Source organism: Cricetulus griseus, chromosome 4 (genome assembly GCF_003668045.3).
Source record: "Cricetulus griseus strain 17A/GY chromosome 4, alternate assembly CriGri-PICRH-1.0, whole genome shotgun sequence".
Taxonomy (NCBI): Eukaryota; Metazoa; Chordata; class Mammalia; order Rodentia; family Cricetidae; genus Cricetulus; species Cricetulus griseus.
The window spans coordinates 182,976,365-182,994,357 of record NC_048597.1 but is presented as its reverse complement, the minus strand read 5'-3'; the positions used below and the strand labels follow the sequence as shown (position 1 = coordinate 182,994,357).

The following is a 17,993-nucleotide window of genomic DNA, read 5'->3' as shown; positions in this document are numbered from 1 at the left end:
GAAGTGAGTCAGTAAGTCTTTGACATGGGTGTCCTATACTTTCTCAAAGCGAAGTCGAAAAGCTGGGAAAGCAAAGGACACACATCCAGCGAAAGCGCGCCAAACCCAGACACTTCTGCGGTGATGTAACTTCCGCCCCTGAGCTCTTCCTCGGGCGCCCCCTTGCTCCTGGCCCGGTCCGTTTCCGGCATTTCAATAAAGCTCCATTCGGCTCGAAGAAGCCGTGCTCTTCCGGGAAAATGGCGACTCCCGCTCGCGCGCCCGAGTCGCCGCCGGCCGCGGAGCCTGCTCCCGCCGTGGGCCCCGCCGGGGAGCCGTGCCCTCCGCGTCAGCCGCAGCCCGTGCACAATGTTCTCGCTGCCCCGCGGCTTCGAGCCCCCAGCTCCCGAGGACTTGGGGCAGCGGAGTTCGGCGGAGCTGCGGGAGAGGTTGAGGCGCCAGGAGAGACTTTTGCGCAACGAGTAAGCGGTGGCTCGGGGGTCGCGGTTGCGGGGAATCGGGACCGGGATCAAGGGATAGGCTCTCGGGGGTAGAGATCCGGGACCAGCCTCCCGCTCCCCGCCGCGGCCTTTCGGGCGAAGGTGACCTTGCGTGGTCATGCCTCCTGGCCAGGCCCGTGCTGCGCGCGGCGTTCCTCCATGCTGCCTGGCCCTCAGCAGGCAGCAGCGCCTGCTCCATTCCACGTCCCCACAGCGGCTTTGAGAAAACGTAACCCTGGGGACCCAGTCCTTGCGACCAGACGGCGTCGATCCCCGCTTCTCTATCTAGAGCCCCACTCTTTCCCAAAGCAAAGGAGACGGGGAGAGTGTGCTGTAAAGATGGGCTAATTAGGCCTAGAAAGTTTCGCTCCCGCGTAGTAGGGTGGATGATGATAGCTGACGTTTTAATTTTTAAAGGCAGCTTTGTTTAGGAGCGGGGTTGAGGTAATAAGAGGCAGAAGACGCCAAAAATGTATTTTTTTCCGAGAGATTTTTTTTCAGCAAGATGGGAAGGTGAACTGTGAAGGCAATCGAGAAACTGGGAAAACTTAAGTACTGGTGAAATAATTTGGAGATAAATACATATTCATAGTTAACAGGTGGTTGAAATTTCTGGGGAGCCACAAAGGATAATGAGAAAATTGGGAGAGAGGAATGGATTCAAGGTTAATTTTTTTTTTTTACGCGGGTGTATTTAGTGGAGGGGAATAATGGCAGGCGTTTAGTTAGTTAAAAGCCAACTGATTAAACCCTGAGAAATGGGTACTAGGCTCAAGAGAGGGCTGAATAAGCAGAGGAACCCCAGTTGCAGAGAGGCAGAAAACATGAATGTGGTGTGGTATCGGGAATAATAGAGGACCTAAGAGATCTTCATTTGTTATGTAACTAAGGGAAAGAACCAGAAAGGGAATTTCACTGAGCAAAAGGGGCCAGTGAGCACTGGAGACAGGTATTGTTTTGATTCTTTTTTTTTTTTTTTCTTCTTTTTTTCTCCAGAATGGGTTGTTAATAATAGCAATAAATTAACCTTTTGATCTCAGGACATTTTTAGATTCTTTAAGAATCACTGGGCATCCCTAAGAGCTCCTGTTTATTTATACTGGCAATATTGCTGATTTAACAGAAACAACTTAAGTCTTTCACAAAAACACATAAGTCCATCTTCCTTTGTAAGATAGTGATGTATTCTATTATGTGACCTCTGTGAAACCTGTTGTACTCAGCTTTTATGACAGAAATGGCAAATAGTGCTTTTGACCCATTTTTCAGCCTCATTAGGGTTCAAAGACCATATTTTTAAAACCACTAGTCTTTATTTATATTGAACAGGTTGAATATCTGCTTTCCTAAATACACAAACCAGAATTTTATATTTTTAGGGAGATTGGAATGTATATGTGAGTGTATTGGGACGGTATCGAGTTAAGACCCAAGTCTCAAAATGATTTCAGTTGTTTCTTATATATGACTTTCAAGGTAATTTTGTGTTGTGTTCTTTATAGCTTGGGTTTTGACTGCATCTCATCATGTGGCAAGGTGTGAAGTTTTCCACAGGGCAGTCATTGTCTGGGCTTGAAGAATTTCAGATTTTAGATTGGGAAAATATCTGATGGGTTCCTGTATTAGGCCAGATAAAAATCAGATTTATTTTGAAAAAACTTCAAAGCCAGCTTTTCTTTGAGGATTATATTCTGCCTTTTAAATACCGTGTTTTCATGTTTAAAAACATGGCTCTAATGTGTACATGTTGGTTTCTTTCTTTCTTTTTTTTGCATTTGACAGAAAATTCATTTGCAAATTGCCCGACAAAGGTAAAAAGATTTCAGACACCGTTGCCAAACTGAAAGCTGCCATTGCAGAACGTGAAGAAGTTAGAGGGAGAAGTGAACTGTTTCATCCTGTTAGTGTAGACTGTAAGCTAAGGCAAAAAGCAACCACACGAGTTGATATCGACATAGACAAGGCCCAGAATTCTGACCTGATGCTTGATACTTCATCATTAGTTCTTGACTGTTCCTCTGTAGACATCAAATCATCTAAAACAACCTCAGAAACACAAGGACCTGTACATCTCACTCACAAAGGCAATGAAGAGACTTTGGAGGCTGACTGCACAGTGAACACCGGCCCTGTTCCCGGCAGTACAGCCAGGGCACCCTCATCTGAAGTTAACAAACATCTCCCCCAACGCCCTGTTTCAAGTCAAGTGGAAGACATTTCCAGCAGCATTGACAGTCTGTTTATCACTAAGTTGCAGAAGATCACAATTGTAGACCAGAGTGAACCCTCAGAAGAAAACAGCAGCTCTGAGAACGTGCCGGAGCTCCAGAGTGAGACGCCTAAGAGGCCTCATTACATGGAAGTGCTAGAAATGCGAGCCAAGAACCCAGTGCCCCCTCCTCATAAGTTTAAGACCAATGTGTAAGTGTCACAGAACAGGGAACAGGCTTGTCCCAAGAATGTTTCATGTGGTATGCCAGTTCAGAGAGTGCTGTGTGTGTGTGAGGATCTTCTAAGCAGGAGTGAACATAACTGAAAATAGACCAGCATGGCTGGACTGGAGGACTGCTCTTGAAGTCATCGGAAGGATTTTACATAGCAAATGGGGAGTAGTGTGTTTCAAGATACTTAGCCAATATTTCATAATAAACACAGTGGGAGGGCAGATGCATCATGACTTTTCAGTACCATTTGCTAGTATGCAGATCCCCCTCAATTGCTGTGTAAGCTGAGAGAGGCAGTTTCAGGAGCTAAGGGGCTGTTCATCAGGAAAACAACAAAACGAAGTGTATTCACTACAAGTAGGCAGCAGAGCTGTGGTAAAGATTTTGCCCCTTAAAGAGGTTAGAATCTAGAGGAGCACCCAAGGTTTCCAAACTTGAAAGAAATGTTAAACTAGATGATAATAATAGTTTCCAGGGAAAGGAAGCTAAAAGTGTTATTGTTTTGTTTAAAAGGAAGAAAAGAGAAATACTGATAAGACTATAAGTTTAAGAAATACTGAGACAGACATATTGACTATAAGTTTATTATAAGGCCCGGTAGAATGGGGAGACTTAAGAGGAGGAACAGGGTAAATGGCTGACCGCCATGGCCGGTCGCCATAGAGAGACAGAGCGCACAGAGCGCGGGACAGAAGAACAGAGAAAGAGACAGACAGAGAAACAGAGAGAGAGAGAGAGAGCGTAAAGGGGCAGGGACTTATCTTTTAAAGGGGTCCTCTGCACCTGCGTGCACACTTCTTTCCCATGGAACCTTGGGCTGACCAGGGTATTGCCTGAGTGGATTCCACCAGGTAACGGGGGCAGGCCAGCATAATGCCTGAACCTTTCAAAAAGGATTTTTAAAAAAATTTAAAAATAGATTTGGGGAGAATGCAGGGGGTAGGGGTTGGGCCATACTTTTGAGTTCTTTGCTATGTTTCTGTGATCATCCGAAAAAACCAGAGCTTTTTGAGGAGAAAAGAATTGTGTATGTAGCAGTTAGGCCAACTATACCAGGGAGTATTGCTAGGTAACTGCCCATCTTTACACAGGTGACATCAGACACAAAGCGGGGAGCGTGGCTGGTCTTTCTTTAAGAAAGCTTCAAAAGGCCCACGTCATGTTTGTTCTTGCAGAGACTTTAAACCTACTCCACTGATTATTTTAACCTTAAATGGTTCCTTCTGTTTATAAAACCAGATCCTAGCACATTAATTTTTAGTGTAAAAGTAACCTTTGCTAAAGGTATCTTGATGAAGGAGTCTCCTCTTCTGTGCCAGGCACTTTGTCTTTACTTCTGGGAGGTCACATTGGAGGACCAGGTGTGTCAGAAAGATTAAGGTGGCCCAGTCATGGCCATGAGGCCAGGAACAATGAAGGTGAGGAATGAGCAGTGAGGGCCACCAGGATGGCTGAGTTTGAGAGAAGGGGTAGCCTGAGCACAAAAGAGCCCAGGAGAAGCTGCATGTGGCCACAGATGAGTGGCATTAGAGCTTTGAGTGCACAGTGAGAGGAGGGTGTGCTAGAAGCAGTCCTTAACCTGTGGCCGTGACCCCTTTAGGGGTCGAATGTCCCTTTGACAGGGGTTACATAGCAGATATCCTGCATATCATACATTTACATTATTCATAACAGTAAAATTATAGTTATGCAGTAGCGATGAAATAACGTTACGGATGGAGGTTACCACATGAACTGTATTAAAGGGTCGCAGCATTGGGAAAGTTGGGAACCACTGTGCTAGTTCCTCTGGCCTTCATTTTTCTGTGTATTTGGGTCCTGGAGACTGCCTCATCTGTTCATGACTCACTTTGCAGGGAACTTCATAGGTGCAGGGTCAGTTGGGTATGAAACAGGACCACCTGGGTGTTCAGTGACATCTCAGGTTCATTTACACAGCAGAATGCCAGTTTCTTCTGAGACTGCTACATTCATGAAGTTCATAGTGACAGCCTGTGTCATACATCACCGCCCCTACCCCCTCCACCATCTCCTGTCCATGACCTACATGATATCTTGATCTTACTGTCATCTTTGAAGGAGAAGGTTCTCATCTCTGGGGCTATAATTGTCAGTTTCCTCCTCTAGCCTCAACTTCCAACCCCTCCCTTTCCTTCAGAACTAGTCAGCCTTTGCCTATATTACATTCCACTGAAACAATACCATGTTTACTTTTGCTGGACATTAAGCTCTGAGTGAATGGAAGGAGTATAAGGTGTGAGGAGGAAAGGCAGGTTTGTGTCTGCGTATGCATCCATTGTCGGCATGCGATATGGACAGACTTCATTCTGTTACCCTGTAGAGGCCGTAGGCTCCTGGGTGGAAGACCATCTTTGTGCCTACGCATGGTTTGATTGAGCCTGCTTTTCCTTTTTCAGGTTACCCACACAACAGAGTTACTCACCAAGTCATTGTCAGAGGGGTGAGTCTCCTGCTTCCTCAGAAGAGCAGCGACGCAGGGCTAGGCAACATCTTGATGACATCACAGCAGCGCGCCTCCTTCCGCTCCACCACCTGCCTGCACAGCTGCTCTCCATAGAAGAGTCGCTGGCCCTGCAGAAAGAGCAGAAGCAGAATTATGAGGTAATTCGGGGTCTTGGATTTCTCTTGTCTGTGTTGGCTGCTGCCTCAGGAGTCAGAATTGACTGGATGAATGGAAGGATGGGGGTTTAGATGTGCTACTAGTTTTCTGTCACAGAGGTGCTAGAACTATAGGAAAGCTCAGTGGTAATTCACCAGTAGACCCAGGGAGACGATTGGAGTGACTTGATCAGCCTGCTGCTGCTGTTCCCATGTGGCAGCTTCTCAGTGGTAAGAGTTTCCTAGGGGACCTGCTTAAGGAGACAGTCCCCAGTTCCATCTCCTACGGTGCATGGGCTAGCCCAGAAGGACAGGCAATCATGCTGGGTTGCTAGCCACTGTTGGGATCCTTGATCTATGGCCCTTGTGAATAGAAGCCCTTCTTTGAAGCTTGATTATATATAATACTGTGTTTCACAGAATTTTTTTAAATGGATATTAAGGTGTGGTGGTGCATACTTTAGTCATATCACTTTAATTCCAGCAGTTGGGAGGTAAAAGGCAGGCAGATCTCTGAGTTTTCAGGCTAGCCTGGTCTACACAGCAAATAGATGGTGAGACCCTGTCTATAAATAGAATGTATAATATTGGTAAAGTTTGTGTTCGGATTAGCAGGATGGGAGAAGTGTGGACATTAGTTATAGTTAGATTGTAACATACCTTCTGGGAAAATAGCACCCCCTCTCTTGAATTGGATTTTAGTCAGGTGCCGGCACCTTTTAAAGTCAAACTGACTTTGCCTCTGGTTGGCTTTTCCTGAGCATTCAGCTGGCATGGCCGATGTCTTTATGGCCCTTGATATTTCTTCCTCTCAGTGCATTAGAATTAGCATCAGATCCAATGGGTGTGCTGGAGGAGAGAGACCTCTGAATTGTCTCTAGGCTTTTTAAAAATACCTATCTTGAGACATTTTTAGGTTAAACCCTTCTGAAATGGGTTGCCTGTGACAAAATAGTAAACTAGATACCAATTATGCCTACCCATAATATTCCTGGGCTGAGGTAGGGAGCTGTTGAAGTTCAGGAGTGTGTGGTGGGGGGTGGTAGTGAGGCGAATGAGAGATAAGCCCCGAAGCCTGCCAGCAGTTGGTGGTAATCCTTATATGTGGAAAAGTCCCCTGCCAGTCTGAAATTTACTGGGACCTTTTTGAGTGTTAATTTCCATAAGACTTTACTTATGGAGGAACAGTCTGCATGGAAGGAGCAGTCAGCAGCCTTAATGTCTTGGCTCTTTTGTGCCATTGAGGTGTACTCTTCAAACCTAGAAAATATGATTTTAATGTAGAGAAGAAAGTGTGTCCGTTGGAGACATCAGCACCACTTTGATGATTTCTTCTACTGGCAGCTGGTTCGGTGTGCATGGCACAGTTAGTGTATCTGTTCACAGCTGCCAGAGTGCCAAGCTGAGTTCTCAGTTTCTCGTGTAGAGGTTAGCTGTTTTGATTGCAGCATTGCTTGCTAATGAAAGTCACTAGCAACAGCAGCAGGCTGACAGCTCTCAGATACATCACCTTGTGTCTGGCAGGGCATAGCTGTCAACATCCTGTGTTGCCAGAGACAGTGGAAATTACACTCTTTATCCTGGACCCGGGGAGCTGTGCATGTGTTAACTTGGGCTTTGTTCTTTGTTTTAAAGGAGATGCAAGCAAAGCTCGCAGCACAGAAACTAGCAGAGAGACTGAATATTAAAATGCAGAGCTACAATCCAGAAGGGGAGTCTTCAGGGAGATACCGAGAAGTGAGGGACGAAGATGATGCCCAGTCCTCGGATGAATTCTGAAGATGATCATGGGAGTTCTATCTCCAAAGCTGACTGTTCAGCCGTCATTGCCTCATAGCAACCTTCCTATCAAGTATCAAGATCAGTGTCAGACCTTGTTGAGGGACAGCAGTTTTTAAAGTTACACTACGGTAGCTACAAAATAAGAGCCCAGTTTGTCTTTCAGAAGATGATCTTCATGTGCTTGAACAGTTTTAATATTTGAACATTGTGTTTGACCGTATTGTATTACAGTTTTGCAGTATGTTGTGCATTGTTCTGATATTTTAGTGTGAGTAGAGCACATTTTTTCTTTAAGATAGCTGCTTTTTCCTTATTCTTATTCTTATCAAATAGCATTGCTTACATCCCTTCCGGTAAAGTACTTTGTTATCCCAGGCACCTAAAATCAATTAGGAAGACCTGGTTCCTTTTCTTGAGAAATGCAAGGAGCAGTCTAGAGAATGGTACGCATGCTTGCATGGAGTTCCTGAGATGTTGGATGTGAAATACTGTGGAAGACACTCGACTTATACAACAAATGTTTATTTGCTGTTCCTGTCTTCTCTTGGGGTGACTGCTATCTTCCTGTGATGAAGATAGGAGCACCTTGAGGAGGTGCTGGGTGGGGAGGGTCTTCTGAGCTGGGGTGGGGAGCTGCTCTTGGCTTCCCCAGCTCATTGCTGTCTTGGATGATAGGTCAGCGTACAGGGCGCTCATGTTTGCTAAGGAAACTGGTGTTTTTCTAAGAGTTATGGTTGAATTGTCAGTATGTTGCTTTTTTCCTTTTTAAACCCAAAGAGGTGTTTATAGGCTGCAGAAACCTCAGTCTCATATATGTACACATTTGTGTTGTTTAAATGATCATATCATCATCTCCAGCGAAGGTAACAATATGTTATCAAAAACCCTTTCTTTGTCTATTATGTGGAACCTGTAAAGGAGAAATAAAATAACAATCAAAGCAACTTCACATGCTGACAGTTATATTTTGTGGTGCTTGTTTGAATTTTACTTCTTTAAAAGCAGTGTTCTACATGAAGTTGGACTGAAAACATTTAGGTCAGATACACATAATGTAAAGGTTCCATAATGGGTGCTTCTAACTGAAATAAGCACTTTCCATGCCCTCCCACTAAGAAAGGACTGCTGTAAGAACTAGATGGAACCTGTGGTTTTAAAACTACTAATAGATGATGTTTGGTGTTCACAGTCTGTAGATGAATTAGTGTTTCACAAAGGTTGGTAAAGGAGAGCTCATGCACATGCATGAAGTTGCAATTGAACCCCTGTGAGTTGACCACTCTGTCTATTAATACTTGAGTGTTCATACTTTGACTTCTCTTTCTTTCTTTCTTTCTTTCTTTCTTTCTTTCTTTCTTTCTTTCTTTCTTTCTTTCCTTCCTTCTTTCTTTTCTTTTGAAGCAGGGTTTCTCTGTGTAGCTTTGGAGCCTATCCTGGAACTCGCTCTGTAGACCAGACTGGCCTCGAACTCACAGAGATCCGCCTGCCTTTGCCTCCTGAGTGCTGGGATTAAAGGCTTGTGCCACCAACACGTTTCGAAGACTTCTTTTTCACATAGTCATTTTATGTATATTCTCAGTGTGCTTTGCTTTGCAGACATTTTCCTGTATTGAATGTTTCAAATCTCAGCCACAATATGATTTACATGGTTGCTCCATAGCTTTTTAAACAATTGCATAGTTCGTTAAATGATGGTAATATAATCAGTGAATGGTGATGTGACCAACACCTCGAAAGTTCATCACATCTTGCTTATTAACCCAGACCTTTTCTAGAAATGAACTTGTTTTGTTCTTTTTCATGATGCTGGGGTTGAACCTAGGGCCCAGTGCAGGCTAAGCCTATGCTCTACCACTGACCTACGTCACCAGCCTCAATTGACTTGATTTTTGAGACAAGGTCTCACCAAGTTACCCAGGTTGGCTTTGAACTTGCTCTCCTCTGGGGTAGTTGGGATTACAGGCTTGTACCGTCAGGCACAGTTTAGAAGTGAAACTTCTAAGTGAGGATACAGGTAAGTTTTTGAAGATCTTGGTGTATGTTATTCACTGCAGAGGTTATTTATATTCGTACTAGAAATAAACATAATTTAAAGTTAATACTTAAAAGACATTTGCAAATTGAATAATTACTGAAAAGGGCTATATTTAAAACACATTTTTTTATTATGTATACAACATTCTGTTTCCATGTATTTCTGTACACCAGAAGAGGGCACCAGATCTCATAACAGATGGTTGTGAGCCACCATGTGGTTGCTGGGAATTGAACTCAGAACCTCTGGAAGAGCAGTCAGTGCTCTTAACCTCTTGAGCCATCTCTCCAGCCCCACATTTCTTTTTTTAATTATTTATTTTTATTTCATGTTGGATACCCTGAAACTGGAGTTACAGGCAGTTGTGAGCTGCCATGTAGGTGCGCTGGGAACTGAACCTGGGTCCTCTGGAAAAGCAACCAGCACTCTCAACCACTGAGCCATTTCCCCAGCCCCTAAAATACATGTTTCTTTTTTTTTTATATTTTTTTTATTTTTTTTATTTTTTATTTTGGTTTTTCGAGACAGGGTTTCTCTGTGGCTTTGGAGGCTGTCCTGGAACTTCCTTTGTAGACCAGGGTTGTCTTGAACTCACAGAGATCTGCCTCCCTAGTACTGGGATTAAAGGCGTGTGCCACCACCGCCCAGCTGTTTCTTAATGAAGGTTGGATGTTTTTTAGTGTTACTGGCTTACTAGGATAGTGACTGCTACTCTCTAAAGAACTTGTTCTGAGAATGGCTTTATCCATGTTTGCAGTCTTTTGGAGCGTTTGCCCCATTCATCCCAGTTGTGATGAATGAAGAAATCACCTTTTCACCCTTTGTCATGCAAATGTACAGACCATTTGCCGTTTAATATAGTTTATGATGTTTTACCTTGACTTTATCTAGGAGTCTGTCTTTGCTTGTGTGCTTTAAAGAACTTTTTGTTTTTTGTCACCCCACTCCCATTGTGTGTCCATTGTGGTGTCCCTATCCTTGTCCCATCCCCTGTCAGCTGTGTGTCATGCCCATGTCATTGTGTGTCCTCCCCTCCCCCCACTATATAGTTCCGATTACTCTGGAACTTGATACATAGACAAGGCTGTCCTCGAGCTCAAGAGACAGTTGTTGGGAATAGAACTGGCATCCTTCGAAAGAGCAGTATGGGGTCTTAATTACTGAGCTGGCTACCCAGTCCCTTATTCATCTTTTATAGTTAACCTTTGACCAGGAAGGGTTTTACTTTTTGTTTCCATGCATCAACTCATTTAGTCTGTACATCCTTGGGGTAAAAGAGCAACGGCGGCGTCTCAGAGTTCATCTACCTGTGGACGCTGGCTAAGGGAAGAGCTGCATGTCAGTTCTTGCAGAATGTTTAACAGTTGGTTCAGTATCAGAAGCCACCATGTTTTCTGGTTTGTAAGTCCACTTTAATGGGATACCACAGTCCTATAAAAGTGCCTTTTATGTCTTGGGCCTATTTCTGAGCCCTTAATATTTTTAAACTGTTCATCACTGTGGCTTTAGTTGGTATTACTACTCATTTGCACAAGTCCTCTTTAAGTTTTGAGACACACAATATACAAAAAAGTATATGAACTATGACCAATTTAATGGATAAAACAACAGCTGTTTGATCAAAGCAGATGCAAGGAAGCTGCTTCCAGCCCTCCGTATCTGTGTGTGCTCCTTCTTGGCACACACTTCTCCCCAAAGGAGCCACTGCAGTCCTGACAGTGGCAACATCTCCTGAATCCTCTTGTTATTTACTATCTGTGCATGTTCACTTCAGACTTTTATAAGATTCAGTCATTCTTTGTTGTGCCCGGTGCCTTTCACTCGACATAGTTTAGGGAATTCATGTCAGGTGTGGTTAATTAATTTTCATTGTGGTTAATATGTTCTGTTTCATTAGTATGTGGTTTCTTCTGTGATTGACACCATTTGAGTTTGGGGCATGGAAAGCAATGAGACAGTCTCTGCATATCTGGACTTTTTTGGTTTTTTTTTTTTTTTTGAGACAGTCTCACTCTAGCCCAGCTAGTCTGGAACTCACTATATAGACTAGGTTTGAACTCATAGAGATAGGCCTGCCTTTGCCTTCCCATGGCTGGGATTAGAAGTATGTGCCACTATGCCTGGCTTCAAATACATTTTATAGGAGGTAACCCAGGAGTGGAGTGGTTGGATTCTAATGTCTGCCTGCCTTTAACATTTTCTGCTCTCATCACCTCTTGATGGTATAAGAGAATTCCATTCTCCCACATTTGACATTGCCAGATTGTAGGTTATTTAAGTGTCCTTGTGGTGGCTGTGTTTGTTACTTTTCTGCTGTGGTGATAGAAACCGTGAAAAAAAGCAACTTGGGGGAGAAAGGGTTTAGAGGGGATGCATTCCATCATGGGGACAGGGGCCCTGGGCAGCAGGCGTGTGAAGCTGCTCAGTCATATGTCATGTGGCGGCAGGGTGCAAAGCCTTAAAGCCCACCTCCAGTGACTCAGTGACTCACTTCTTCCATCAAGGCTCTATCTCCTACAGGCTCTCCGTCCCCAAACAGTGCCCCAGCCTGGGATCAAGTGTTCAAACATGTAAACCTATGGGGGCATTTCATATCATAACACTGTTTTTTTTTCCATTATGCTGATTAGGAATGGCACTGAGGTGTCATCACACACTTAGCTCTTTTCAGAAGAACTTTTTGCATACTATTTGCATACTGTCCATTTTTTATTGTGTTTTATTAGCTCTCTCTGCTTTCTTTCTGGTACATACACGATGCATGGATTTAATTTTTGGTACTCAGTTAAAGAACTTAATATTTGTTTAGTTGTATTTGCTAAAATATCCTCTGCATTTGTTGGTATTTCATCTTTTTAATGGTGTATTGATAAAAAACACTTAAGGGCAAATCTGTCTAAACTATTTTATTTAGTGGAGATTTTAAAATTTTTATTTTTAGTGTGTGCATGGTTTCTTAAAATGCATCTTTTCCTGCCGGGAAGTTATCAATTTACGGTCTTTTTTTTTTAACAATTTATTTTTATGTTATATGTATGGGTGTTCTGTCTGCATGTATGTTGGTGCCATGTCTGCATTGTCCACAGAAGTCAGAAGAGGGTGTTGGTCCCTCTAATTACTTTTCTGTTTCTGTGATAAAACACGATGACCAGGGCAGCCTAAAGAAGAATTTATTTGGGGTTATGACAGGTAAGAATCCTTTATGGTGGGGAAGCATGGCAGTAAGTGGCAGGCATGGAGGCCAGAGCAGGGTGCCGAGAGCTCATCCTTAACTGCAAGCATAAAGCAGAGGGAACTGGATATGGGATGAGGTTATGAGCACCCAAAGCCTGCCCCAGTGACATATTTCCTCCAGCAAGACCACACTTAAACCTCCCCAAATACTGCCACCAATTGGGGAGCAAGCATTCAAATATCTGAGTTTAGGAGGTAACCGCTTACTCAAGCCACTGTACTCCACATGTTGGGCCACATGGTGACCAGCAACTGTAGGAACTTCAGTTCCCGAGGAGTTAAGTTTGTGTGTGCATGCTTATGAATGTGCCTATATATGTGATGTCCTCGTGAGGGTGGCATGCCCTCCTTTATGACACTCTACCTTATTCCTTTGAGATAGGGTCTCTCCCTGAATTCAGAGTTCCTGTTTTTCAGCAAGACTGGCATTCAGTACACCCTTGCTGTCTCTGGCCTCAGTACTAGAATTACAAGCATGCATGGGACTACATTCAGTGTTCCATGAAGACTGGGATCTGAATTCTGGTCCTTACACTTGTGCAGCATGCATTCTAGCCACTAGGCCATTTCTCCAACAAAACCTTTATGGTTGGAGAATGCTTTCTACTTTTGCATTAGGTCTTTATGTCACCTGGAATACAGTCATCATTGTGTGTGTGGGTGGCAGGAGTGCTGAGGTAGCCACTTGCCATAGCATTGTGAAATGCAAATACAGTCCTCACCTGGCTGCGCACTTGTGCTATGTATGTCTGGCACTTTGAATATTTTCTCTTCATTCTCATTAGCCTAGTCGTGTTAACAATATATTGCCTTAAAAGCAAGGCCTTTTTTTTCTTCAAGTTAATTGACTTTTAAAAATTTTATTTTAAGGGGTTGGTGGCTCACACCTTTAATCCCAGCACTCGGGAGGCAGAGGCAGGCAGATCTCTGTGAGTTCGAGGCCAGCCTGGTCTACAGAGCGAGTTCCAGGACAACCTCCAAAGCCACAGGGAAACCCTGTCTCGAAAAACCAACAAAACAAAACAAAACAAAACAAAAAAACCCAAAACAAAACAAAACAAAAAGTTTACTCAAGTAAAGAAAATTAACAAAAAATTTTATTTTATGTATATGAGTATTTTGCCTGAATATGTATATGTGCACTATGTATGTGTCTGGTGCTTGAGGAGGCCAGAAGAGGGCATCAGATCCCTTGGAATTGGAGTTAGGACAATTGTAAACTGCCTTATGGGTGCTGGGAATTGAACCAGGGTTTTCTACAATAGCAGCCAGTGCTTTTAACCAGGGAGCTACCTTTCTAGCCCCTGCTTTCTTATTTGTAAATGGCTCTTACCATTTTCATAAAAATGCAGAATTTTAGGAATCACAAACAATGACTTGGGAATACAAACTCACTCATTTAAAAAAGTTAGTGTCACTAATTCCCTTTATCCCTAACATTCTGTTCTGATACTTAGGAGATGGGATTTGGTACCATGTTATTTACTTAAGTATGCTATCATTTTCATGAGGATGCCTTTTATTTTCTGTAATCTAGACAGAAAATTTCAGAATGCTGCATCCTGTTAATATCTAGTGTTATGTAGTTTGGGTTAAGAAGAGGTAACAGTGAAACTATTTTAAAAGCCAAATAGAGGCTTAAAACTGAAAATTGACAGGGTCTGCAGCAATCTCCATTTTTAAGTGATTACATCAAGAAAAGGAAGTAAGTACTAAAGCTTGGGCTTAATCTGAACCATGGACGGCACAAGACTAATCTCTTCATGTAACAGTTGTCAATAGTACTAATTTTTCATTTTCACAGGCCTGTCTGTGATCCTCACTGCATTCCCAGGGGAGTCGGGGATGGCTGCAAGCCAGGCAGAAGCAGATGATAGCTGGTGGGATAAGCTCTCCTTCCTGAAAGGGGTGCTGAGGTGCTTTGCTCAGGGCCACTCAGAGGCCACCAAGAAAGGAAACCCGCACTCATGAATTTGGGGACCTGGGCTGCATGGTGTTGCAGGTAAATACCACAGGTCAAGGCTTCAGTGGGCTTTTGAAAAAGTGAATCCTTGGTGAGGTCTTCAGATAACCTGAGGTCATTTGTCTTGTCTGTGATACTACATACGAGTTTTCATCCTAGGGATTTTTCTGTTTAGAATGTCTTCTTGTGTGACACACGAGCACACACATGCACACACATTCCAGAGGTTGATGTTGAGTGCCTTTCTCAATTACTCTCCACCTTCTTTTTTGAGACAGTGTTTAGAGCTTAGCCATTAGGCTAGAGCAGCTGGCCAGAGAATGCCAGGGACTTTTTCTGACTCTGGGATCATGGGTGCCCTGCTGGGCCTGGCCTTCACCTAGCTGCTAAGGACCTGAAGGTCTCATGCTTGCTTGCCAGGCACTTTCTCGGGGAGCTGTCTCCCCAGTCCTCTAGGATCCTTGCTTCTCAATCATTGCCTCACCGATTGTTTTAGTACTGCTGGCATCTTCTTCCCTCTTAGTAGTTCGCCACCCAGAATGGTTCTGAAGAGCATTGAGGAATGGCATGGGCATCATAACCTTTTCTCAGACAGCCAGGTGGACCTGACAGTTTACTCCCTGTGGGTTCAATGGCACAGTTTGTAATATTACAAGAGAAGAGGCAGTGAGAAAATAGAAAAAAGATTCTCTTTATACAGGAAGAGTTGAGCGCCTGTGCTCAATAAAAGGATTATATTTCTAGCTTTTTATGGGGAGCATGAAAAATCATTTTTTAAAGCACGGCAACTCTCATTATTGACCAGCTGCCTGACAGCAGGGAAAAACTTAAAGCTATTATTTTAATTTCTGGCTAAAGTGAGGAAGCTTTGATAGTGGGCCGATAAAATGAAGCATGCGTTGGATAATCCTGAACTAGCGCCAGGCCACAAATCAGACCCGATTCTGAAAGCACAGCACAAAAGCCTGGACAATTAACCATGATCTATTACTTCCCAGATGACTTTAGAAAACTGGAACTTAAAAAAGAAGGCAGAAGAGCGAGCCACTGGAATAGCATTGTGTTATTAGGTTCAGGGTTTAATACCACTATTTCCTTTTAATCCAATGGGAAGTTGTGGGCTCTCTGAGCTGTGATTTCTGTAAGATGAGGTCAGCCACCCCTTATCTAATATATGGGGTATGTCTGGGGAGAACACAATTTCAAAGTGTGGTCTTTATGGAGCACTTTGAAGGCAGAAAAAGTAGATTAAAACCTTACTGTGTTGATGGTAACAATTATGACTGAAGCATGCTAGAAGGTACCCTGTGCTGTATGAAGCAAAGTTTTCTTAAATGACCACTGCATGAACCTTTAAATTTGAGTCTAGTAAGATGGCTCCAGGGTGGAGTCGGTAAAGCTGATTTCCGCCAAGCCTGGTGACTGGACTTCTAGCTAGAACCCAAATGGCAGAAGGAGAGAACCCACTCCCACAACTGGTCCTCTGACCGCCACATGGCGATACATACATGTAGGTGCACTCTCTCACACACAAAGACATAAACAGACAAATAATCAATGCAAAAATTGAGAATAGAAAACCGCCAATCTACAGAAAAGAAAAAAGTAAACTTTAAATTTAGTGTTAAAGTCAGTTGGGAAGTAGGAAGGTCTCATGAGGCTTCACTCCTCCCTGGGCATATACAGACAGTCAGTAGGGGGAGGGAAAGGTATAGTGTTCAGAAAGGTAGCCATGAGGAAGGTGCCATACACCTGTAAGCAACCTCAGCGAAAGTCATTGGGTCATAAAAAATAGACATGAAAAAGAAGAGGTTGTGGTTATTTGAGTGACAGATGGCCCCTTCATAGGCTCATATATTTGAACTGGTCCTTCGCTGAGGTAATGTTGGAGAAGTTTCGGTGGTGGAAGCTCAGAGACACATGCCACTGAAGGAGGTGGCTTAGAGAATGAATGTCCAGCCTTTGCACACTTCCAGTGTGCTGTTTCCTGCTTGTGGCTGAGATGCTCCTGCTCCTGTGGCCATGCCTGCCACTGCTGCCATGCCTCCCCCACCGGGATGGACCCTCCCAGAAACTCTTCTACAAGTTGTCTTGGCCATGGTGTTTTATCACGGCAACAGAAAAATAACTAATGCAGGTGTCTATTTGGGAAGAGGATAGTGATGGGGGGGGAAGTGGGAGGTGAACCTGAGGGGTAATGGGGGATGTGATCAAACTACATGATATACATGCACGGAAATGTCACAATGCAACCCATTATTATGATGATAGTTTATGCTGACAAAACAATTGTTGGAAAGTCCCTATAACAGCTATTTGGATGAGCATCGAGATAAGGAGAGCCCCTGCTTTATATGGAAAAAAATCACAGTAAGGCAAAATAGAGGCATATAGTATTTTGAGCATGTAGGTGCGTTCCTTAAGGGATGTGAGGTGTTGACTCTGTACATGTGTATTTTGTCTGAAAACGTTGCTAGGAGTGCCATATGTGAGCTCCACCCTGCAAAAGGGGAAACTGAGGCACAAGGCAGAATGAACCCTTGCTTATGGCCGTGCAGCTGTGTCAGAGAGAGCCAACTCTTTTTGCCCAGTGCCCTGGCTTACTGAGCCAACTTATAATTAATCTCTTAACACATTTTTTTTTACAGTTATAGAAAAGAATGCAGCACCAGAAGCTTCTAATTTATGTTCATTTACATAACTGTAACCATTGCAGGTAAGTCCAGTTAATAACAAAACAAGTTTTCAGTCTGTGAGGGTGTGCTACCCATAGGATCATTTATAGATACGGTCCCATTCATTTCATTGCCTGACTTGGTGTTTTGAATGAGCCCAGCTTCATAACACCTCCCTCTGGAGGTTTTCAGCAGCTTGAATTACATCACCTAACAGAATGTCTTACCCACTATCCTGTGATGTCTCAATCATCCACCACCTTCTGGAAGTTTCTTGAACCCTGACCATATTGCTGGCTGATTAGCTTCATACAGATCTTACTATGTCTTGGTACATATTAGTTTTATCAGGTGACTTCCTGAGGGAAGCCGGACTGAAATGGGAATAGAAGCTGGTTAAGTTCCATGGGAATAGATGGATGAGCCGTAGGAGAAAAAGGGGGAAATGGGAAATGGAGAGTGGAGAAGGGTAATGATGACATTGTCTTGGTTAGCTTTAGTCATCAACGACACAGCTCGAGTCGTCTGAGAGGATGTCTCAAGTGAGGAAATGCCTACATCAGATTGGCCTGAGGGTATTGGCATTTTGATTGTTAATAGCTGTAAAAGGTCCTAGCCCACTGCAGGCAGCACCATCCCTAGGCAGGAACCTGTTGGGAGTGAGAAGAACTAAATAATGGCCCTAGTGCTAAAATCCTCAGTACCTATGAATGTAGCATCAGGACACTGGATCTCTGGAAGCATAATCAAATGAAACATTTC

General features: G+C 43.5%; 1 protein-coding gene across 1 annotated transcript; it reads left to right on the top strand.

The window, feature by feature from the left end:
* Nucleotides 1-208: 208 nt before the first annotated feature.
* On the top strand, nucleotides 209-8,273 carry Polr2m (RNA polymerase II subunit M). Its single transcript, XM_027411216.2, has 4 exons — nucleotides 209-461; nucleotides 2,262-2,900; nucleotides 5,341-5,545; nucleotides 7,178-8,273. The coding sequence occupies exons 1-4, from the start codon at nucleotides 349-351 to the stop codon at nucleotides 7,319-7,321; spliced, it is 1,101 nt and encodes a 366-aa protein (XP_027267017.1). The 5' UTR covers nucleotides 209-348; the 3' UTR covers nucleotides 7,322-8,273.
* The last annotated feature ends 9,720 nt before the right edge of the window (nucleotides 8,274-17,993 follow it).

Coding starts and splice junctions, on each gene's coding strand:
- Polr2m (XM_027411216.2), top strand. CDS start 349: ATGTTCTCGCTGCCCCGCGGCTTCGAGCCCCCAGCTCCCGAGGACTTG. Junction 462..2,261: donor GAGAGACTTTTGCGCAACGA/GTAAGCGGTGGC, acceptor TGCATTTGACAG/AAAATTCATTTGCAAATTGC. Junction 2,901..5,340: donor CATAAGTTTAAGACCAATGT/GTAAGTGTCACA, acceptor TTCCTTTTTCAG/GTTACCCACACAACAGAGTT.